We start from the raw sequence: 24,871 nt of genomic DNA on the forward strand, positions 1-24,871 counted from the left end.
AGTGTTGTGCGGGCGCACAACACGGCTCAGAAGAGAAGGAGCACCCTTTAAATTTTGGAGTGTGGATTTGGCTGGAATAAATGTAGGAGACCATGTCATAGTTACAGAGCCCACCCTAGTGCCGAGACAGTGGAAACCCCTCCACAAGTGACCCCATTCTGAAAACTAGACCCCTTAAGGAATATAACAAGGGGTACAGTGGGCATTTGGACCCTACAGGTTTTTCACAGTTTTTTGCAAAAGTGAGCTGTCAAAATGAAAAATCAAATTTTTCACATTTATACATTGGTGAAACCCCAAATTTTTCAAATTTCAAAAAGCTTGGAGGAGAAAAAGCCCCCCAATATTTGTAAAGCAATTTCTCCTGAGCACAGAAATACCCCATTTGTGAACCTAAAGTATTATATGGGCGCGCAACAGGGCTCAGAAGAGAAGAAGCACACGTGTGTGTGTGTGTGTGTGCAGAAGTTTACTGACACTAACGGACACTGACTGACGCTTACTCACACTTACTAATGGATGCTGACTGACGCTTACTTATGGATGCTGACTGACTAACGGAAGGTGACTGACGCTTACTAACGGACACTGATTGATGCTCAGTAACGGACCCTTACTGACCCTACTAACGGATGCTGACTGATGCTGGCTGACACTTACTTATGGAAGGTGACTGACACTTACAGACACCTGCTAATGGACGCTGACTGACGCTTACTGACACCTGCTACTGGATGCTGACTGATGCTTACTGACACCTGCTAATGGACGCTGATTGACGCTTACTGACACCCGCTAATGACGGACAGTGAATGACACTTACTAACGGATGCTGAATGATACGTACTGACGGACACTGACATTCACTGACGCTGACTGACCCTTACTAACGGACGCTGACACTGACTCTTACTAACGGACACTGATGCTTACTAACGGACGCTGGCTCTGACACTTACTAACGGACGCTGACTGACACTGAAGCTTACTAACGGACGCTGACTGACACTGACAAAAATGCTCACTAACGGGCGCTGACGGACACTAAGATCTCCCTTATTACTGGGAGATCACAGGGAAGGGGGTACTTTTTATCATGTGTGTGTGTGTGTGTGTATGTTTCACAGTATATGGATGCAGGCTCTGATCTCACAAAGTGAGGGATCAGAGCCTGCATCCAGGCTCTGCCACGATCAGATACTGTGATTGGCAGCTCTGATCACAGAGCTGCCAATCACAGTATATAGCAGCATGTACCAGCGTCATTACACAGATGCTGGTACATGCTGCTGCAGCAGGAGGGGGGTCACAGCCGAGGTCGCTCCTTCCCCCTCCTCCTCGCAGCACTGGCTCAGAGTGAGTTCCGGGATCCAGTTCGGCGCGGAGGAGGGGGAAGGAGCGACATCTCCGGCACAGACATCTCGGGTGGCGGCGATCAGCGAGGGTATGGTCCGGCACCGGGGGGGGGGGGGGGGGGGCTGCAGCGGCATCAGAGGATGCGGGGGAGGGGGGAACAGATGACACAGCAGGTTGGGGACAAGGATCGGGGGACACAGCGAGGGGGAAGAGGAACGGAGGACACAGAGGGCAGGAAGAGGATGACGAGGACCGGGGACACAGAATCGCGGGACAAGAATCGCGGGACACAGTGGAACGGGGGCCACAGCAGCTGGAGGATCCCGGAACTCAGCAGAGACCGGTACCGGGGGTTTGCGGCTTGCTTCACCGGTATCAGTGGATCATTACCGATCCACTGATGCCGGTGATTGGCTGTGCTGGACCCCTTCAGGGGGTCCAGCGGCAGCTACTCTAAACTGTCAGCTATCAGCTGACAGTTTAGTTTCGGCTCCCGGTCACTGTTTGTGTAAACAGTGAGCACCGGGAGCCGGGAAGTTATAGTACGTCCTGGTGCGGAAAGTAACCTCCTGCCAGGACGTACTATAACGTCCTAGTGCGCCTATGGGTTAATGTATATTGCAAAAATTGTTATCATGCCTAAGCTAACTAAAACTGAAAGGTCAAAATATTTTAGTTACTCTTTAAACAGTTTACTTGTGCTTAATATCTCTCAATATGGACGACTGCCAGAGATGGGTGACTGATGTTAATCTGGAGATATGGTGGTGTATGTGGAGTCATCCTATGTGAATTGGATAGGCAGTGAACCACAACCCAGTGGAATGGGAGTCCTTTAAAGGGGTAGTGCGGCGCTAAACAATTATTCACTAAATAACACACATTACAAAGTTATACAACTTTTTAATGTATGTTATGTTAGTGAATCGCCCCGTTCCCCATGTGTCCCCCCACCCACATCAGACCCGGAAGTGTAGTGTTCTATACATACCTGCCTCTAGCAGACCCCCGTCCGCCATCTTGTGCCATGACGTCATCTTCGGGCAGACGGCCGAACTGCTCCGACCGTCCCTAGTGCCGGCCGCCCTCTGCCGCGTCATCAGCTACTCAGCCGCGATTGGCTGAGCATAACTGTCAGACATCTCCTCACAGACATCTGCTCAGAGGTTGTAGTCTCCTCACAGAGATCTCACTGATCTCCTCACAGGCTGTAGTCTCCTCACAGACATCTACTCACAGAAATCTCCTCACAGACATCTGCTCACATGCTGTAGTCTCCTCACAGAAATCTCCTCACAGACATCTGCTCATAGTCTCCTCACAGAAATCTCCTCACAGACATCTGCTCATAGTCTCCTCACAGAAATCTCCTCACAGACATCTCCTCATGGACATCTGCTTACATGCTGTAGTCTCCTCACAGACATCTGCTCATAGTCTCCTCACAGAAATCTCCTCACAGACATCTGCTCATAGTCTCCTCACAGAAATCTCCTCACAGACATCTGCTCATAGTCTCCTCACAGAAATCTCCTCACAGAAATCTCCTCACAGACATCTCCTCACAGACATCTGCTCACATGCTGTAATCTCCTCACAGAAATCTCCTCACAGACATCTGCTCATAGTCTCCTCACAGAAATCTCCTCACAGACATCTGCTCACATGCTGTAGTCTCCTCACAGACATCTGCTCATAGTCTCCTCACAGAAATCTCCTCACAGACATCTGCTCATAGTCTCCTCACAGAAATCTTCTCACAGACATCTGCTCAGAGGTTGTAGTCTCCTCACAGAGATCTTACTGATCTCCTCACTGGCTGTAGTCTCCTCACAGAAATCTACTCACAGGCTGTAGTCTCCTCACAGAAATCTCCTCACAGACATCTGCTCACATGCTGTAGTCTCCTCACAGAAATCTCCTCACAGACATCTGCTCATAGTCTCCTCACAGAAATCTTCTCACAGACATCTGCTCACAGGCTGTAGTCTCCTCACAGAAATCTCCTTACAGGCTGTAGTCTCCTCACAGAAATCTCCTCAGAGGATGTAGTTTCATCACAGACATCTGCTCACAGGCTATAGTCTCCTCACAGACATCCCCTCACAGGCTATAGTCTCCTTACAGACATCTGCTCACAGGCTATAGTCTCCTCACAGACATCTCCTCACAGAAATCTCCTCACAGACATCTGCTCACAGGCTATAGTCCCCTCACAGACATCTGCTTACAGGCTATAGTCTCCTCACAGACATCTGCTCACAGGCTATAGTCTCCTCACAGACATCTCCTCAAAAAAATCTCCTCACAGACATCTGCTCACAGGCTATAGTCTCCTCACAGTCATCTCCTTACAGAAATCTCCTCACAGACATCTGCTCACAGGCTGTAGTCTCCTCACAGTCATCTGCTCACAGGCTGTAGTCTCCTCACAGACATCTGCTCACAGGCTATAGTCTCCTCACAGTCATCTCCTTACAGAAATCTCCTCACAGACATCTGCTCACAGGCTGTAGTCTCCTCACAGTCATCTGCTCACAGGCTGTAGTCTCCTCACAGACATCTGCTCACAGGCTGTAGTCTCCTCACAGTCATCTCCTTACAGACATCTGCTCACAGGCTGTAGTCTCCTCACAGTCATCTCCTTACAGAAATCTCCTCACAGACATCTCCTCACAGGCTGTAGTCTCCTCAGAGGATGTAACTCCTTCTACCACAGCTGTACTCCACTAATTACTTACTGTCACAACTCTTGAGGGGAGCTCATTAGAATAGCTCCGCCCTCTTTCTGGAGCTTCCTCCTAGCTGGTGTAGTACAGTGAGGAGGAAGCTGGTGTTGCTATGGTAACTCCCTGCTGTGGTGCCTGTATATCCATGGTGTCCCATCTCCAGCATGGCTCCTCTCTATAATACAATATATGTCAATAAATCTCTGTCACTATTATACAGGGACCATTCTCTGCCTAACCTTAGGGAACTTCTGTACACTTCATTCTCATCTCAATACATTAGGGACTCGTCAAGTAAGGCTGGGTTCACACTACGTTTTTGCAATCCGCTTTTTTCATACATTTCTTGCAAAAAAGGGATGAAAAATGGATGAAAGAAACGCATGCATGTGTGTGCATCCGTTCTGATCTGTTTTCCATTGAACATCCGTTTTTTTTTTTTATGTATGCAAAAAAAAAAAAAAAACGGATCCATTTTGATTTTTTTTTAATGGAATTCAATGGAAAAACGGATGCACACACATGAACACACATGCATCCATTTTTTCCATCCGTTTGTTTAGCCGTTTTTTTGCAAAAAAATGGATGAAACAGATTGCAAAAACGTAGTGTGAACCCAGACTTAAATAGTTTTGCACATACAATCCTTCAGCAAACTTGTCTCTTCCTCCTGATAGGCTGCTCTTTCCTCCTATTGTCTCATTGTCTAGGTAACCAACCACCACTCTGCTGTAAAAGCATTATATACATATTTATATGTATTATACAGTACATATACACTATCTCGCTACACGTCTATGTTATATTTATATATACACCAGCCAGTGGTCTCACTGCTTTTAGAGCAGAGCAGTTGTCGGTAACCTAGACATCGAGCTGTCAGGAATGGGAGAGAAATAGCAGCAGATCCAAGGAAAGGCATACTGACCACATTGATGGAAGCCACTGCTGAACTTTTTCTGTACGCAGTGTGAACTGAGCCTCTATATACACCACAAATAATAACCCCCTGCCCCAATGACTTTTCTTTTTTTTTAATATACTAGCATTGCACTGACTTCTGGGGGTGCTGTATGTTCTATATATACTTCCATTGTTTATTTCTAGCTCCTCTTCTGTTTTTACGATCAGTCACATGACCACTCTGCCTGTGATCTCATTACTTCCTGTGATGTCACATTCACTATCTGTTTCCTGTTCCTTCTACTGAACATGATCGCAGGTGGAGTCATCAGGTGGGTGGGGCATGTGTCGCTCCTGTGGGCTGACAGGAATTCCACATTGATGTAGGCGGGGCTAATATTGGCGCTCAGTAGAAGCTGTAGTGGAAAGTAACATGACATCACAGGAAGTAATGAGATCACAGGCGCTCTGGTCATGTGACTGATCCTGAGAACACAAGAGGAGATAGAAATAAATAATGGAAGTGTTTAAAGAATATACAGCACCCCCAGAAGGCAATGCTAGTATACTGAAAAGCCCTGGACAACCCCTTTAAGTGACATACAAAAAATAAACTTGCACTACAGATAAATATTAAAGGGTTTGTTCACCAAAAAAAAAAAATTCTTTCAAATCAACTGGTGCCAGAAATTTGTAATTTACTTCTATTTTTTTTAATAGAGGTAAATTACAAATTTCTGGCACCAGTTGATTTCAAACCAATTTTTCAGTGTTCCAGTACTTATCAGCTGCTGTATGTCCTGCAGGAAGTGGTGTATTCTCTCCAGTCTGGAGAGCCGGAGAGGTTTTCTATGGGGATTTGCTGCTGCTCTAGACAGTTCCTGACATAGACAGAGGTGGCAGCAGAGAGCACTGTGTCAGACTGGAGAGAATACACCACTTCCTGCAGAGCATACAGCAGCTGATAAGTACTGGAGGACTGGAGTTTCTGGCACTTTCTGGCACCAGTTGATTTGAAAGAAAAAAAAATTGGTGAACAATCCTTTTAAACAAACAATTGACCTGAATCCTCCATACAGAACCCCTCTCTGGGCCGCCCTGACCTGGCTGTGGCCCCAGGTGGGTTTAACCATCATTAAATACCTCATAACACATAATTCGGTGGGAATGGCTCATTCCATCGTTTTTATTCCCTGCTGAGCACCGCCATGAACGAACGTTGGTCTCTCCGTTCATGCGTTCGTTCTGATGTCATTTCCTGTTTATGTCACTTCCTGTTCATTACCAGTGGCAGCCATGTCTGACCCCCAGAGCCTCAGGCCTGTACGGAGGAGGAGGAGCAGCAGCAGGGCCACGCCTATGTCCCGGGAGGAGATGGGAGTGATGGTCCAGTACTTGGACACACTGGACTACGATGGCAGAAGGACCCATTATGTTCACCGGAATAATAGAAAAAACGAAATACTCGACCAAGTAACATTGCGGCTGCAGCAGAAATTTGGCGTGGAGAGGTCGCGGGACCAGCTGCGAAAACGCTGGTCCGATCTGAAGCTCAGAGAGGCAGGGACGCTGGCGGCCTTACGGCAAAAGAATCGCAGGAAAAGTAAGTAACCCTGTGAAACTCAGACACTTAGAGGGTGACATGGTGGAGCCAGGCTGGTGGTCCATGGCAGCCAATCACAGCTCAGATTATAAAGCTGAGCTGTGATTGGCCGCCTGGGGCCACAAGGGACCTTCCCACTTGGCAAATCTCCCTCTGAATGGATTTTGCTCATTATTAGTAGCAGGAAGTTAGCAAGTCGGTTGTAATATTTGTTTGTGGAGAAATTAAAGGGGAACTCTCAGCAGGTTAGAAGCATCCAGCCTTCTGATATCTCCCTATAGAACACGGGGCGCTGAGGATGAAGGAGAGTTTCTTATGTTTCTTAAGCTTTTTTTTTTTTTTTTTTTAAAGGGGTATTCCAGTCAGGTTAAATTCACGCTGAATCATCCCCCCTCCTGGAGACAAACAATCCCTTCCATACCTGTTATTATCTATTCAGTCTCCTTCCCCCAGTTCTCAGTTGCTGCTTTCGGCTGAAGACACAAAAATCTGTGTGTGAGCTTTTCTCCCCTCCTCACATGAAAACACATGTAATTAGCGTCCCTGGCCGGCTGTATCTGCACTCTCTGATGCCGGGTTGATTAACCACAAGTAACTTGACCCTCCTGGCAGTACTGACAGCCGCAGGGTGTGATGCCGAGAGTTCCTGCATCAGGACTGCAGCTTCATGATTTACGGAGTCTGAGAACGGCCGCTAACTGACACTGCTGCTCGAGAATGACTGAATTGTCTGCTTCCATATTGTTTATTGAGAGTAAATAAAGTCCTTATTCTCATCAGGGTTACAGCCCAGGAGAGGCCGGGAGCAGCCCCCAGAACCCCCATCGCAGCAGACGTGGGGTAAGTCGCCCTCATGCTGTTCCGGTTCCGGTTGCGATGTCTGACTCCTCCCCTGCTCCTCTGCACAAGGTTCCATAAATTCCCCCCAATGTCATGGGAAGCGGAGTAGCAGTCAGGGGGCGATTTGTAGTAGAACTGTTCGGGCAGCACATAATCTGTAGGCTTTGTTGTAGGGAGACATTGCTATAAAGTTGGCCTATTCTTGGTCTATACAAAAGTAACCCCCCCCCCCCCCCACACTTTCCTTAGGAGCCCAACCCAGAACTACTACCGGGAAGCAATCATCAGAGGAAGGGTCCAGATCCCCGGACACCTGCAGTAAGATGGTGCAGGGCAGGGGGCACGTACTGAAGAAGAAGAAGAACGTCCAGCACAAGAAATAGCTTCAAAATCCACAAAATTCCTTATTGGTCCACGCCATAAAACCAGCCTGATAACATGGAAACAATAGTGGCAGCGTCTGGCGTGTTTCTGGGAAGTAACCTTACTCATAGCACCTGTACAAGCACGCACATACGCAGTATTTAAAAAGTCACTGTTGATTGTACAAACTGTTGACAACATAGATACGTGTCATAGAGACAACATAGAGACGTGTCATAGAGACAACATAGAGACGTTTTATAGAGACAACATAGAAACAACGGAGACAACATGGAGACATGTCATAGAGACAACATAGAGACATAATAGAGACATATTAGAGACATAACGGAGAAAACATAGAGACGTGTCATAGAGACAACATAGAGACGTGTCATAGAGACAACATAGATACATAACGGAGACAACATGGAGACATGTCATAGAGACAAAATTGATACATAATGGAGACAACATAGAGACGTGTCATAGAGACATAACGGAGACAACATAAAGACATGTCATAGAGACAGAACAAAGTCAACATAGAGACGTGTCATAGAGACATAACAGACAACATAGAGACGTGTCATAGAAACAACATAGAGACATAACTGAGACAACATAGAAACATGTCATAGAGACAACATAGAGACATAACAGAGACAACATAGAGACAACATAGAGACATAACAGAGACAACATAGAGACATAACAGAGACAACATAGAGACGTGTCATAGAAACAACATAGAGACATAACGGAGACAACATAGAGATGTGTCATATAGACAACATAGAGACATAACAGAGACAACATAGAGATGTGTCACATAGACAACATTGAGACATAACAGAGACAACATAGAGATGTGTCATAGAGACAACATAGAGACATAACGGAGACAACATAGAGACGTGTCATAGAGACATAATGGAGACAACATAGAGACGTGTCATAGAGACAACATAGACATAACGGAGACAACATAGAGACGTGTCATAGAAACAATATAGAGACATAACATATAGATAAAGTGTGGAAAGTTTTGATCAGTCCGGGTCCGAGTGTTCAAACTTGTACTGATTGGAAGAACGAGCCAGGAGAAGAGCGTGCTCAGGATAGTTCTCTCCCGGCTTTGTGTCATGTGATGAGTTCGGCTAAAAGTGTAAGTCTATGGAGCCCGACTTTCTTACACAGAGCGGGGAGCGGAGGTTTTACAGCGCGGTCCAAGAACATTGCGTCTCCTCCTGCTGTTATCCATTGCTCCGGGTCCGGGCTGGGTCGCTATATTCAGGATTCTTGGATCTGAGGATAAATCTTATTTATTTCCTACAATAACAATTATATATATATATATATATATATATATATATATATATATATATACAGTATATAGTCACGGTGGAGCTGGAACGTCAAGATGTTGCTATAAGTGGGAAAATCTCAGTGATATCGTATAGGAGAGAGTGCTCGGGGAATGGTCTCCTTCTAGCCACCTTCTGTCATCCATCTCACCAGGGAGGTAGCTAGGATTCATGGGACTCTCCTCAGGGTGTGTGTGTAGGGGTCGGGGTTGTGCTGTCCGCCAAATGCTGAGAACTGGGGGGGAAGGGGGGGGATGCTGTGCCCTTGTGGTAGCCACCAGTCACATACCTGCTGCAGCTCCTCACAGCTCTTCCCATGGTATCCTTTGTGACAGCATGCACTGCTGCAGCCTCAGCACTTCCCTCTACCCACGGTGCCTTGTGACGTGTATGTGTGAGCCGATGTACAGCTATTTTTTGCTGTTGCTGCGCTCTGGGAGGAGGGGGTTGCTGTCAGTGGCGTAGCTAGTACTATGAAATCAGGCCACGCTTTGCCGCCTAACACCCCCCCCCCCCCCTTACTTCAACCCTGTTGCAGTTGCGTGGTCTGCCTTTGTGGCAGGTAGATCAATGCATCTCATCTTATACATAATATTCCATATAGAAAGCGGATCAGATTGTGTAGGAATTGCAGCACAGAAGCCGTTTTTTAGGAGGATTCTAGGACCCTTACCTCTAGATATCAGGGGGGACGTTACCCCACCACCCTTACCAGCTTCGCATATAGTAGCTTATAAATAGGAATTGTGTGGAGTTATAAGGGGATAAGGAAAGACAAGGCCCAGAACTGGTGATGCTTGGCTCCCATGGATGGTGACGGTATATGGCAGATTGCTGAGATAAAGCGCCTAGTGAGGCCACATCTTCTGGTGCTACACAGTGATGATGGGCACAATATTACGGGTGCCTGAATGAGCGCCTTCTCCGGGCTCCATGCCGTCTCCTGGTTTATTTCATTCCTCCAGTTTCATGTAAGTCTCCGGTTCCCATGGATGGTGACGTTCCTGGTAGGTTTTATTCTGTATTTTATTGTTTTGTGTTTGTAGCTTCACGTATGGTTTGGATTTTACTCTCTTGTCATGTGACCCTGTACGGACTCTTTAAAAACGGTGCATGGGAATCCTTGTACAGGTGCTAAGAATCAGGCCGAAACATGTCGGGCGCTGCTACTATTGTCCCCATGATGTCAAGAACTTTTATGGTGTGGACCAATCAAGGATTTCTGGGATTCTGAAGCGTGAGGAGATTTATCTCCGGGTTCGTCCAGAGCCGACGCTACAATACACATTGTCTCCGGCAGATAGATGTCTTGGCTGCTATATGTCTCATTTGTGATAATTGTTTTCAGTCAGTGATATTATTTCTCCTCACAGAGCCAAGACGTAGGACACGAAGGACGCACCCCTCATCTGATGAGGAGACCCCGCTGCAGGGGGCCGGGGGTAATAGGTTTATGATATATATTGTGTATTAAACATTCATAGAAGTATAAAGGAAATCATTTGTGTTTGGTTTTTACCCAAATCCAGCAGTCCCCCAAACAAGTGCACCGCTGCGAGACGGGGAGGAGGAGGAGGGAGGGGGCCCTAGTACCAGCTACGAGGGTTAGTATACATCACAGACCACTGTCTTGGATGTTTGTTTTTTTGCTGTTTTACCTATGATAGAAGGTTCCAGACTCATTATAGAAGGTGGCTGAATCATTGTGCTCAGATACTAAACTGTGCAGCTATTGGACATGCCTAAAAATGATCACAATGGATAGGGTTGTGGAACCTTCCGCCCTCCAGCTAAAGCATCGGCTGGCCAGGCATGATGGGAATTGTAGTTTTACAACAGCTGGAGGGCTGCAGGTTCCCTATCCCGTGTCTCCGAAGGAATGCCACGGAGCAAAACACAACTCCTTTATTACTTTGTCCACCTTGTCATGTGGCTTCTGCCTAATTCTGGTGGAATAAGTGGCCAAAACCACAATGTGACAACTTGAAGGTATAATGAAAGGAGAAGTCATAAGGGAATGGATTGTCCACCGCTCCAATTGAAAAAAAGGTGAATCTTTATTTCACATATTTTAGCATAGTGAAAGGAGAGCTTTCTGGAAAATTTTCCAACAGGCGCGGTGGGGTGGGGGGGGGGACACATATAATAAACAAGCGCTACTCGCTCGTCCCCCCGCATCACTAGGTCACAGGCTCCTGGACCCTGCCAGACGCCGTCACAACCCGGGAGGGAAAATACCCAACCTGGATGATGAATTGGGGGGAGTCCCAGAGTGGGGGAGTCCCAGAGTGGTAAGCCAGCACTGCGGAAAGACGGGGAGAGGTACGGTGGGCTTGTTTATTATATCCCCACCCCCGCTGGATAAGTTTCCATTTTACCAGACTTTTGATCCTATAGCCGCCCCTGTTTATCTCTCACACTTATTGATCTGTGATTCCGTTCATACTCTTTACTCTGTGTTGAAACCGTCTTTCCTTCCCTTCTTTTCACAGTTTGCACCGGGGGGCTGGAGAACATCTTATTATTATTGGAAAGTGTTCCGTCACCCAACACAGGTATAACATAGGTATAACACAGATTCTATTTCTTCACCGTATTATTGTTCTAGTTCTATGAAATACTGATTTGAGTTTTTTTCCCTAGAAGTAAAAGTTGTCAATGAGAACAGTGACCAAGATGGGGCTAAAGTGGACGCCGGCACCCAAACTGAGAATATAACGGCTGGTAAGGAGAGGGCTTGTGGTGGCCGGATGGGTGATCCACTGTCATGGCAGCCCAAGGCCTGGGCTAGGCTTCTAGCGTACAACTGCCCTGACTCGGCTAGTATGTACATCAAAGCAGTACAAGGCTATAGTCACACACTGACTTTTCTTGGCCTTTTAGCATGGCCGCCACTTTGAGGCCAAATAACAGGCAATATTTTATATTGACAGCCGTGAATGTACAAATAACGGGCATTATTTGTTCTAAATGTGACGGCCGTCCTAGGAGACGACATGCTAACATAGCTTTATACTGTGTTTCTTTTCTTTTCGGGTACAACAGAGAAAGAAATGGAGCTCCGCTGCCTGGAGGTCTATGAGGAATTCCTCCAAAAAATCAGGAGGAACGTGGAAGAGACAGAGGCTAAAATTAAGCCTCTAAAAGGAATAGATATGTAGTGTTTTTTGTTCTTTTTTTCCTGTTTTACATAAAAAATTTATCATGTAAACAAATGAGTATTGTGGAGTCATTCATTGTGGGATATTTACATGGATGTGGTGTACAATCCATCCCGGGAAACACGGAGGGACTGTTATCTGAATGGCACAGAGTTTGGCCTTTCCCTTGGCATATGTGTGTGTGCCTGTGTGCCCGTGTGTTTACATGTGTGCCTGTGTGTGTACATGTGCGAGTGTGTGTGCCTGTGTGTGTACATGAGTGTGTGTGCCTGTGTGTGTACATGTGTGAGTGTGTGTGCCTGTGTGTGTGCCTGTGTGTGTACATGTGTAAGTGTGTGTGCCTGTGTGTGTGCATGTGTGAGTGTGTGTGTGCGCGTGTGCCCGTGTGTGTACATGTGTGAGTGTGTGTGTACATGTGTGTGTGCACGTGTGCCCGCGTGTACATGTGTGAGTGTGTGTGCCCATGTGTGTACATGTGTGAGTGTGTGTGTGCAGGCACCCTGTATGTAGACATATTACAAATATTCATGAAAGCTGAGAAATGATTGGTCGACAACATAAATAAATCTCTCCCATTGTTCAAACAAAAGGGGCCCCGAATAGGGGACATCACAGGAGTGAGAGCCCTGCCGAGAGGGACTTACAATCCAGGAGGATGGCGCTGCAGTATATAATCATTCCCTATGGTGGATGGTCCCACTGGGGTTAAGAGGAGCCGCACACCACCTAGTAAATGTGACGGGACCGGCGCATGCCGCACAGCAGGAGCAGAAATCTACAGCTGCTCCAGAGACATAAGGCAGAATTCAGACACCAAGACATTTAGAACTAGTTTGATAAATCCACCCCCCCCCCCCCCCCCCAACACACACACACACAGTCCCTGGATCCCAAGGAACTAACAGTCCTATCCATTTCGGCAGCTATATGAGCGAACGTTGTGGGTTTTATATGCACCGTCTGCTCCCCTCCCAATAGGGTGGGCTTCTTTTTAGGACTGTTGGCAGACACTCGCCCCATTTAAACACAAGTGACTATTGGCCGGAAATTTCCAGCACAGTCGATTCTCAGACTCGTTTGTTTTCATCAACTAAAGTCTGAAGTGTACGGGGACCTTTAGGTTAATAGGAGATAACTGGTAATAAAGGGGCACCCCGGAAATGGAAAATATATTTCTAAAAGTGATGAGTGAACTGTGGTGAGATTCAGGTTCCTATGAACTCGTTCCTAGGCTGTATCCCTGTTTTCCAGGCGGGACTCGGGCTGTCTCCACCTTCCCCACAGAACGGGAAGACAGTGGAGTCAAATGTCGAGGGTTCGAGTTCGTACAAACCTGAATCTCGGCCCGATTTGCTCGTCACTAATTTCGAATACATTGCTTTAATGACATTAGATCACTAGGATTATATATATATTATTATGTGTCGTTTTTTTATGTACGTTTCCACTGACAGGCAGCAGTAAGAGGCGACGCGGCACCAACGTTTGTGTCAGGAGCTGCAGGGCTGTCTAGGATGCCCAGCACTATATAGGGCAGGGCCTTGTCCCCTCCCCCATGTACTGCCCAACATGATCGCTGTGTGCGGCGGACTCTGCAGCGCTTACTGTGCTAGAACCGTATGCGGAGTGAGCGATGATAGCAATGACTGCTCAGTGTGTAGAGGCTGCTGCACACAGCTATCCTGTTGGGCAGCCTCCCCCGGGTACTATATATAAGAATATACAGTACACAGCTACCACCACACGTCTTTCATTGGCCGTTTGACTGCCTTTAATGGACGTTCTTCCACAAATAAATGACAGAGGTCAAACAATAAATAGTGTGGCTGTGCAGCCATTTAAATACATTGTTATTGGAACCATAACCCGCCCAGGTAAAAGGGCCTGTATCTGATAAATGTTCTGCTCCTCATCTGATACTGTAGAACATGTACGTGATTCTTCATATGAGCGATAAAGGAGGAAATAACATTGTCCTACTCTTTCTCTAGATGGTCACAATGAAGACTTGGGACCAATCCTCCCATCATCCACCGAGGGACACGAGAATAACATCTCACATGATTATCAAGTGCAAACTATGGTTCTGTGTTCAGGGTGTGGGAAATGGTTTCAACCTGAATTAGATCAGAAACCTCACACAAAAAAGACACCACTTCAGTGTTCAGAGTGTAGGAAAGGTTTTCACCAGACGTCAGGTCCTACTAAACACCAGAAAATCCACCCAGAAGAGAAGTCCTTTTCATGTTTGGATTGTGGACACAGTTTTACCAAGAAATCACATTTAGGAAACCATAAGAAAATCCACAAAGAGGAGAAACAGTTTTCTTGTTCAGAATGTGAGAAATATTTCACCAAGAAATCAAATTTAGTACAACATAAGAAAATCCATGCTGGGAAAAAGCCATATTCATGTTCTGAATGTGGAAAAAGTTTTACCAAGAAATACGGTCTGGTTAACCACTTCTGGATTCACACAGGGGAGAAGCCGTTTTCATGTCCTGATTGTGGAAAATCTTTTACCCAAAAATCAGATCTTCTCAAACATCACAGAAGTCACACAGGGGAGAGGCCGTTTTCATGTGAGGAATGTGGGAAATGCTGTTCTCAGAAATCAGATCTTATAAAACATCAAAAAATCCACACAGGGGAGAAGCCCTTCTCATGTTCAGAATGTGGAAAACGTTTTACCATGAGGTCAAATCTTAATAAACACCAGAGAGTCCACACAGGGGAGAAGCCATTTTCATGTCCTGAATGTGGAAAATCTTTTGCTCAGAATTCAGATCTGGTCAAACATTACAGAAGTCACACGGGGGAGAAGCCATATTCCTGTTTGGAATGTGGGAGACGTTTTACCCTAAAATCAGGTCTTGTTAAGCATCTGAGTATCCACACGGGGGAGAAGCCATTCACATGTTCGGAATGTACCAGATGCTTTACGAAGAAATCGTGTCTTGTAAAACATCAGAGAATTCACACAGGGGAGAGGCCGTTTCCATGTCTGATATGCGGGAAACGTTTTACCCAAAAATGTGTTCTTGTAAAACATCAGAGACTGCATCAGGAGGTGGTGGCCACCCCCGAGCTCTTACAGAACACAAGTCTCTCCAGTTTTTGAAGTCCTCGGTTCGGCGCAGGAGACATTGACTTCTGATACCGTCCTGACTAGAGATGATCAAACATCGGAAAATCTTAGGTTCTATAGAACTCGAACCTTGTCGGATCTACCGCATTTGATTCCCGATGCCTTCACGGTCCGTGGAAAAGGAGGAGACAGCCCGGGTACCGCCTGGAATTCCGGGATTCAGCCAACGTAATAGGACTCGGGCTGTCTCCTCCTTCCCCACAGACCGGGAAGGCATCGGGAATCAAATGCGGTAGGTCCGACAAGGTTCGAGTTCTATAGAACCTAAGATTTTCCGATGTTCGATCATCTCTAGTCCTGATGAGATCCGAGAAGAGACGAGCACAGGAGAGGAGGTCGATGATCGCCGCCTGGAGGACTAACAGAGTGTTTTACATTTTTTATCTTTGTATAGCAGCAGTGATAGTTTGTTGTAGGCGACAGGTCTGGAAAGTTAAAGGTTTTATTTATAATAATTGGCCGTACCAAATCTGTGTATATATTATATTATTTTATATGTTGGAAATTAAAGTAAATCTGTCAGCTCTGTATGATGCTCAGTGAAATGTACAAGTTCAAGTGCCCAGCAGGGGGCGCCAGGCCACAGTATGCAAGCCTCCCCTCCCCCACTCCTCCCTGCCCAGACTGGCTGACATAGAGCTCAATGCTGGAAGCCAGGTGCAGTGTGAGGACCCACTGTGTGACCTTTCTGATCTGAACAGATCCTGTAGGGAACGCCAGTCCCAGGAGATTCTACCAGGCGAAGGTTCTGAGATAGCAGAGGTGGAGAGCCATAGGTTGGGAAACGCTATGTCAGAGCGATGGAGGGCCCTACCACTATGGGGGAATCCATTAGCCATAAGCTATAATGTGTCCTTCACTCTCCTCTGTATTGGCATTTATTGCTGCCCGTGTAAGCAGTGAACTCAAATGGTTTGTGTCCCCCACGCCCATCTTCACTCACCTTTTCCAGTCCCCCCCCATCTTCACTCACCTCTTCCAGTCCCCCCTCCATCTTCACTCACCTCTTCCAGTCCCCTCTCCATCTTCACTCACCTCTTCCAGTCCCCTCCCCCATCTTCACTCACCTCTCCAGTCCCCCCTCCATCTTCACTCACCTCTTCCAGTTCCCCCCCATCTTCATTCACCTCTTCCAGTCCCCCCTCTATCTTCACTCACCTCTTCCAGTCCCCCCCATCTTCACTCACCTCTTCCAGTCCCCCCTCCATCTTCACTCACCTCTTCCAGTCCCCCCTCCATCTTCACTCACCTCTTCCAGTCCCCCCCATCGTCCCTCACCTCTTTAGTCCCACCTCCATCTTCACTCACCTCTTCCAGTCCCCCATCTTCACTCACCTCTTCCAGTCCCCCTATCTTCACTCACCTCTCCAGTCCCCCCTCCATCTTCACTCACCTCTTCCAGTCCCCCCCATCTTCACTCACCTCTTCCAGTCCCCCCTCCATCTTCACTCACCTCTTCTAGTCCCCCCTCCATCTTCACTCACCTCTTCCAGTCCCCCATCTTCACTTACCTCTTCCAGTCCCCCATCTTCACTCACCTCTTCCAGCCCCCCCATCTTCACTCACCTCTTCCAGTCCCCCCATCTTCACTCACCTCTCCAGTCCCCCCTCCATCTTCACTCACCTCTTCCAGTCCCCTCCCCCGTCTTCACTCACCTCTTCCAGTCCCCTCCCCCGTCTTCACTCACCTCTTCCAGTCCCCTCCCCTGTCTTCACTCACCTCTTCCAGTCCCCCCTCCATCTTCACTCACCTCTTCCAGTCCCCCCCATCTTCACTCACCTCTTCCAGTCCCCTCCCCCATGCTGTACACCTGGTACTACTGATTTTTAAATTGAAACAGAAGTGACCAGAAGGTACATTTATTCCACGCTTCCCGCACTCTTTCTCTGCCCCCCCCCCCCCCGATGGGCCTTATAGACGGAGCAATAAATCACTCGATTTAGATGTGCAGATTAATCGTTGCAAAAATCTTGTTTTTTCAGTCATTTGATCATCGTTCAACTGATCGCTTTTGCTTTTTCACTGTACAAGCAGACAATAAAAATATCAGCGAATGACCAGCGACGATTTGTAGACTTGAAAGACCTCGATTAACAATTTCTCGCTCGTTGCTTGGTTGTTACCTGAATTAACACGAGAGGATAATCGCTATGGTGCAGATTTAAACAATAATCGCTCCGTGTAAAAGGACCATAACCCCATAATGTTCATATTATCTACAATTACTATCTCTGCTGCTTCTTACTGGTGGAGACATTTCTCCTAACCCTGACCCTCCCCACCGGATCTCACCTACCCTGCTGCCTCCTATCATCCACCATCCCCTACACCACACCGCCCCTCTAACATCATACTCCCCACCGGATCTCATCTGGCGGGCAGGCTCCTCTCTCCCTATGTAAGCCCTGGCGGGCAGGCTCCTCTCTCCCTATGTAATACCTGGTGGGCAGGCTCCTCTCTCCCTATGTAAGCCCTGGTGGGCAGGCTCCTCTCTCCCTATGTAAGCCCTGGCGGGCAGGCTCCTCTCTCCCTATGTAATACCTGGTGGGCAGGCTCCTCTCTCCCTATGTAAGCCCTGGTGGGCAGGCTCCTCTCTCCCTATGTAAGCCCTGGCGGGCAGACTCCTCTCTCTCTATGTAAGTCCTGGTGGGCAGGGTCCTCTCTCCCTATGTAATAGCTGGCGGGCAGGCTCCTCTCTCCCTATGTAATACCTGGTGGGCAGGCTCCTCTCTCCCTATGTAATACCTGGTGGGCAGGCTCCTCTCTCCCTATGTAATACCTGGCGGGCAGGCTCCTCTCTCCCTATGTAAGGCCTGGTGGGCAGGCTCCTCTCTCCCTATGTAATACCTAGCGGGCAGGCTCCTCTCTCCCTATGTAATACCTGGCGGGCAGGCTCCTCTCTCCCTATGTAATACCTAGCGGGCAGGCTCCTCTCTCCCTATGTAATACCTGGCAGGCAGGGTCCTCTCTCCCTATGTAATACCTGGCGGGCAGGGTCCTCTCTCCCTATGTAATACCTGGCGGGCAGGCTCCTCTCTCCCTATGTAATACCTGGCGGGCAGGCTCCTCTCTCCCTATGTAATACCTGGCGGGCAGGCTCCTCTCTCCCTATGTAATCCCTGGCGGGCAGGCTCCTCTCTCCCTATGTAATACCTGGCGGGCAGGCTCCTCTCTCCCTATGTAAGGCCTGGCGGGCAGGCTCCTCTCTCCCTATGTAATACCTGGCGGGCAGGCTCCTCTCTCCCTATGTAAGCCCTGGTAGGCAGGCTCCTCTCTCCCTATGTAAGCCCTGGCGGGCAGGCTCCTCTCTCCCTATGTAATACCTGGTGGGCAGGCTCCTCTCTCCCTATGTAATACCTGGCGGGCAGGCTCCTCTCTCCCTATGTAAGCCCTGGCGGGCAGGCTCCTCTCTCCCTATGTAAGCCCTGGCGGGCAGACTCCTCTCTCTCTATGTAAGTCCTGGTGGGCAGGGACCTCTCTCCCTATGTAAGGCCTGGTGGGCAGGCTCCTCTCTTCCTATGTAATACCTGGCACGCAGGCTCCTCTCTCCCTATGTAATACCTGGCAGGCAGGGTCCTCTCTCCCTATGTAATACCTGGCGGGCAGGCTCCTCTCTCCCTATGTAACCCCTGGCGGGCAGGCTCCTCTCTCCCTATGTAATACCTGGCGGGCAGGCTCCTCTCTCCCTATGTAATACCTGGCGGGCAGGCTCCTCTCTCCCTATGTAATACCTGGCGGGCAGGGTCCTCTCTCCCTATGTAATACCTGGCGGTCAGGCTCCTCTCTCTGTGTAATACCTGGCGGGCAGGCTCCTCTCTCCCTATGTAATCCCTGGCGGGCAGGCTCCTCTCTCCCTATGTAATACCTGGCGGGCAGGCTCCTCTCTCCCTATGTAATACCTGGCGGGCAGGCTCCTCTCTCCCTATGTAATACCGAGCGGACAGGCTCCTCTCTCCCTATGTAATACCTGGCGGGCAGGGTTCTCTCTCCCTATGTAATACCTGGCGGACAGGCTCCTCTCTCCCTATGTAATACCTGGCGGGCAGGCTCCTCTCTCCCTATGTAATACCTGGCGGGCAGGCTCCTCCCTCCCTATGTAATACCTGGCGGGCTGGCTCCTCTCTCCCTATGTAAGTCCTGGTGGGCAGGCTCCTCTCTCCCTATGTAATACCTGGCGGGCAGGGTCCTCTCTCCCTATGTAACCCCTGGCGGGCAGGCTCCTCTCTCCCTATGTTAGCCCTGGCGGGCAGGCTCCTCTCTCCCTATGTAATACCTGGCGGGCAGGCTCCTCTCTCCCTATGTAATACCTGGCAGGCAGGCTCCTCTCTCCCTATGTAATACCTGGCGGGCAGGCTCCTCTCTCCCTATGTAATACCTGGCGGGCAGGCTCCTCTCTCCCTATGTAATACCTGGCGGGCAGGCTCCTCTCTCCCTATGTAATACCTGGCGGGCAGGCTCCTCTCTCCCTATGTAATACCTGGCGGGCAGGCTCCTCTCTCCCTATGTAATACCTGGCGGGCAGGCTCCTCTCTCCCTATGTAATACCTGGCGGGCAGGCTCCTCTCTCCCTATGTAATACCTGGCGGGCAGGCTCCTCTCTCCCTATGTAATACCTGGCGGGCAGGCTCCTCTCTCCCTATGTAATACCTGGCGGGCAGGCTCCTCTCTCCCTATGTAATACCTGGCGGGCAGGCTCCTCTCTCCCTATGTAATACCTGGCGGGCAGGCTCCTCTCTCCCTGTGTAAATCCCCCTACTGCGCCAATACAGAAATATCTGACATAATTGCTGTGATCAGACGTGTTACATAGTTAATATGGTTGAAAAAAGACACATGTCCATCAAGTTCAACCAAGGAGGGGATGGATACAGGGAAGGGGTGATAGCTTCTATACATACAGGGAAGGGGGAGGGGTGATAGGTTCTATACATACAGGGAAGGGGGAGGGGTGATAGCTTCTATACATACAGGGAAGGGGGAGGGGTGATAGCTTCTATACATACAGGGAAGGGGGAGGGGTGATAGCTTCTATACATACAGGGAAGGGGGAGGGGTGATAGGTTCTATACATACAGGGAAGGGGGAGGGGTGATAGCTTCTATACATACAGGGAAGGAGTGATAGGTTCTATACATACAGGGAAGGGGGAGGGGTGATAGGTTCTATACATATGCATTTATATTATTTTGCTCTAAGAACTTGTCTAGCCCTGTTTTGAAGCCCTCTACTGTTTTTGCTGTGACCAGATCCTGGGGTGACTGTTCCACAGATTCACAGTTCTCATGGTAAAGAAGGCTTGTCGCCTCCGGAGATTGAACCTTTTTTTCTCCAGGCGGAGGCAGTGCCCCCTTGTATCTCCGGGCAGAGGCAGCGCCCCCATGTCTCTCCAGGCGGAGGCAGCGCCCCCTTGTCTCTCCAGGCAAAGACGGCGCCCTCTTGTCTTTTCAGGCGGAGGCAGCGCCCCTTGTCTCTCCAGGCGGAGGCAGCGCCCCTTGTCTCTCCAGGCGGAGGCAGCGCCCCTTGTCTCTCTGGGTGGAGGCAGCGCCCCCTTGTCTCTCTGGGTGGAGGCAGCGCCCCCTTGTCTCTCCAGGCGGAGGCAGCGCCCTCTTGTTTCTCCAGGCGGAGGCAGCGCCCCCTTGTCTCTCCAGGCGGAGGCAGCGCCCTCTTGTTTCTCCAGGCGGAGGCAGCGCCCCCTTGTCTCTCCAGGCGGAGGCAGCGCCCTCTTGTTTCTCCAGGCGGAGGCAGCGCCCCCTTGTCCTTTGAAGGGGTTTTACCTGGAACATCTTTTCCCCTATATTTCTTGTAGGGGACATTTATATATTTAAATAAATTAATCATATCTCCCCTTAAACGTCTCTTCTCCAGACTAAACAAATGTAATTCTTTTAATCTCTCCTCATAACTAAGATGCTCCATTCCCCTTATTAGTTTAGTTGCCGTCTTTGTACCCTCTCCAGCTCTAGAACGTCCTTTTTATGAATCGGGTTCCAAAACTGGACGGCATACTCCAGATGAGGCCGCACCAAAGCTTTATAAAGCGGTAATATTATATCCCTGTCCCCAGAGTCCAGGCCTGTTTTAATGCATGACAATATCCTGCCGGCCTTAGAAGCAGCTGACTGACATTGTGCTGTTCTGTAGTCTATTATCTACAAGTACAACCAGATCCTTCTCTATCAGCGACTCTCCCAGAGTAACTCCCCCCAGGACATAGGATGCTGCAGGTTATTACTCCCCCCAGGACATATGATGCATGTGGGTTATTAGTACCCAGGTGCATAACTTTACATTTATCCACATTGAACCTCAATTGCCAAGTGGACGCCCAAACACTCAGCGTGTCTAAGTCATCCTGTAACATCTGCACATCCTCCATAGACTGTACTGTACTACAAAGCCTGTAACATCTGCACATCCTCCATAGACTGTACTACACAGCCTGTAACATCTGCACATCCTCCATAGACTGTACTGTACTACAAAGCCTGTAACATCTGCACATCCTCCATAGACTGTACTGTACTACAAAGCCTGTAACATCTGCACATCTTCCATAGACTGTACTGTACTACAAAGCCTGTAACATCTGCACATCCTCCATAGACTGTACTGTACTACAAAGCCTGTAACATCTGCACATCCTCCATAGACTGTACTGTACTACACATCCTGTAACATCTGCACATCTTCCATAGACTGTACTGTACTACAAAGCCTGTAACATCCGCACATCCTCCATAGACTGTACTGTACTACAAAGCATGTAACATCTGCACATCCCCCATAGACTGTACTGTACTACAAAGCTTGGTGTCATCTGCAAAGATAGAAACATTGCTGTTAATTCCATTCTCAATATCATTAATAAACAAGTTAAATAGAAGGGGGCCCAGTACTGACCCTTGGGGTACACCACTTCGGAGTAGGAATCATTGACCACCACTCTCTGGGTACGATTATTAAGCCAGTTTTCAATCCAGTTACACATTAAAGTGACTGTACCACCAGGCCCAGGCTGAAGCACTGGAGGCGGGCCGACCCACCCTTAGTGGGAGGAAACCCTAGACCCTCTATGATAGGGTTCTGTTTATTCTAATGGAGTCACGTCATGGAGGGGCTAGGGGTTCTTCCCACTGGGGGTGGGTTGGCCCGCCTCCAGTGCTTCAGCCTGGGCCTGGTGGTACAGTCACTTTACACTTTCCAGACCTATAGACTTTAACTTACCCATCAGACGCCCATGAGGGACTGTGTCAAACGCTTTTGCAAAATCCAGGTACACGATATCCACAGCCGCCCCCCTATCCAGGTACACAATATCCTTAGCTGCCCCCCTATCCAGGTACACGATATCCACAGCCGCCCCCCTATCCAGGTACACAATATCCTTAGCTGCCCCCCTATCCAGGTACACGATATCCACAGCCGCCCCCTTATCCAGGTACATGATATCCACAGCCGCCCCCCATCCAGGCTTCTACTTACCTCTTCATAGAAACATATCAGGTTGGTTTGACAGCTTCTGTCCTTAGTAAAACCATGCTGGTTATCACTTATAATACTATTTGCCACTATATATTCCTGGATGTAGTCCCTTATAAGCCCCTCAAATAGTTTCCCCACAATGGACGTTAAGCTTACGGGTCTATAGTTACCTGGGGAAGTTCGAGAGCCCTTTTTGAAGATCGGTATTACATTTGCCTTACGCCAGTCCCTCGGCACAATACCAGTAAGCAAAGAATCACGGAATATTTCATACAAGGGTAAAGAAATTACAGAACTGAGTTCCCTAAGACCTCTGGGGTGTAATCCATCAGGCCCTGGAGCTTTGGTTACATTGAGTTTATTTCATTTATCTTGGACCATATCTATAGTAAACCAGTTCAGCAAATTACACGTGTTAGCAGCACTGGCCCCACCCATCTCAGTACTGGCCCCACCCACCACAGCTCCATCCTCTTATTTTGTATATACAGAGCTGAAGAAGCCATTAAGTAACTCAGCTTTCTCCTGATCCCCAGTTATTAACTCCCCCGTCACCATTATTTAGGGGCCCTACATGCTCTGACCTTGGTTTTTTTGCATTTATATATTTGAAGAATTTTGGGGGGTTTCTTTTGCTATCTATGGCTACCTGCCTTTCATTGTAAATTTTTACAGGTTTTGTTGACTTCTTTGTAATGTTTAAAGGCTTCTGCTGACCCCTCTGATTTGTATTTTTTTTCTCACTTATAGCCCTTCTAACCTCGGTTGTAAGCCAAGTGTGATGGTTACACACTGGGTCCTGCCACAAGAGGGCGTTACAGAGCTTACCCTGCTGTCCTATATAAAGGCTCCGAAGCTTCTTCTGGGTAGTGTTCCTCTTGGTGAGGGATCAGTGACACCAGATATGCCAAGTTACCAGAAGACTATGGGAGGAGAATAGAGATGAGCGAATACTATTCAATTAAACAGGTATTCGATGGAATAGTACGCTATTCGAGGTATTCGACCGCGGCCGAATATTCGTGCCAAAATGCTGTAAAAATTAGATTCGCCCTCCCACATCCCCTGGCGCTTTTTTACAGCCAATAAACATGCGGGGGAAGGGACAGGCACTAGGAGTAGGCAGGAAAAAAAACTCTGTGATTGGCTGGCTAAACCATGTGACCTCCTGAATAAAAGAATAATGATTTCAGATTTGTGTCACTTGCTGTTTGGAGCTAGAGAGGGACAGGCTGTATACCAGGGAGAGAAAGCTTTTAGGTGAAGTTAGGTAGGAAGGGACCCCCAAAAGCCCTTGTTAGGACTAAAACTCTAAAATAAATTTGATATTTACAAGCTGTTGTGACATACGCAGTATATATACCTACTGATAGTGTATACAGCTGTATACAGTGTGTGTGTGTGTGTGTGTGGGATAATACAGCTGTTATCTCACCTCTACTGATTTGCGCAGTGTGCGTCCAGGGAAGGTGTTGACCAGCCCTTTATTTCTACTGTAGTAAAAACAATTCTATATCCGGTAAACGGCTGTATACTGCGTGTGTGGGATAAATTAAAAACTATCTGGTACAGCTAAATTGTATTGAAAAAAGTTAAACGGCTACTAAAATGCTTAGGGCAAAGCGAAGAGGACAGGGACGCGGAAATGCTGCTGGGGTTTCAACCCGTGGTCAAGTGATTGGGGATACAGCGCATGCTTCAGAGGGACGTCCAGAATCGCACGCATCCAGCATCCCTGGCTTTATAGGACAGTTGTGCAGGCGGTGGGGTACACAACTGTCGAGGCCCGATCAGCGTGACCAAGTGTTACGATGGATGGCGGAGAGTGCTTCCAGTCATTTATCCACTCACTCGTCTCGACCTTACCAAGAGTCTGACACTCATGTCTCCAAACCTGCACAATTAGTCCATCAAAGTC

The 24,871-nt window shown here is 48.2% G+C and overlaps 1 protein-coding gene and 1 pseudogene across 1 annotated transcript in view; both read left to right on the forward strand.

The window, feature by feature from the left end:
* The window catches only part of LOC138799061 (zinc finger protein 585A-like), a 178,240-nt pseudogene that overhangs the window by 54,411 nt on the left and 98,958 nt on the right, over positions 1-24,871 (forward strand).
* The window catches only part of LOC138798988 (zinc finger protein 271-like), a 69,064-nt gene that overhangs the window by 29,514 nt on the left and 14,679 nt on the right, over positions 1-24,871 (forward strand). Inside the window, exon 7 of the mRNA XM_069979644.1 lies at positions 14,314-15,392. Within this exon, the coding sequence (XP_069835745.1) occupies positions 14,314-15,392 (1,079 nt within the window). The remainder of the gene's footprint in view (positions 1-14,313; positions 15,393-24,871) is intronic.

This window comes from Dendropsophus ebraccatus, chromosome 8 (genome assembly GCF_027789765.1).
Source record: "Dendropsophus ebraccatus isolate aDenEbr1 chromosome 8, aDenEbr1.pat, whole genome shotgun sequence".
Classification (NCBI taxonomy): Eukaryota; Metazoa; Chordata; class Amphibia; order Anura; family Hylidae; genus Dendropsophus; species Dendropsophus ebraccatus.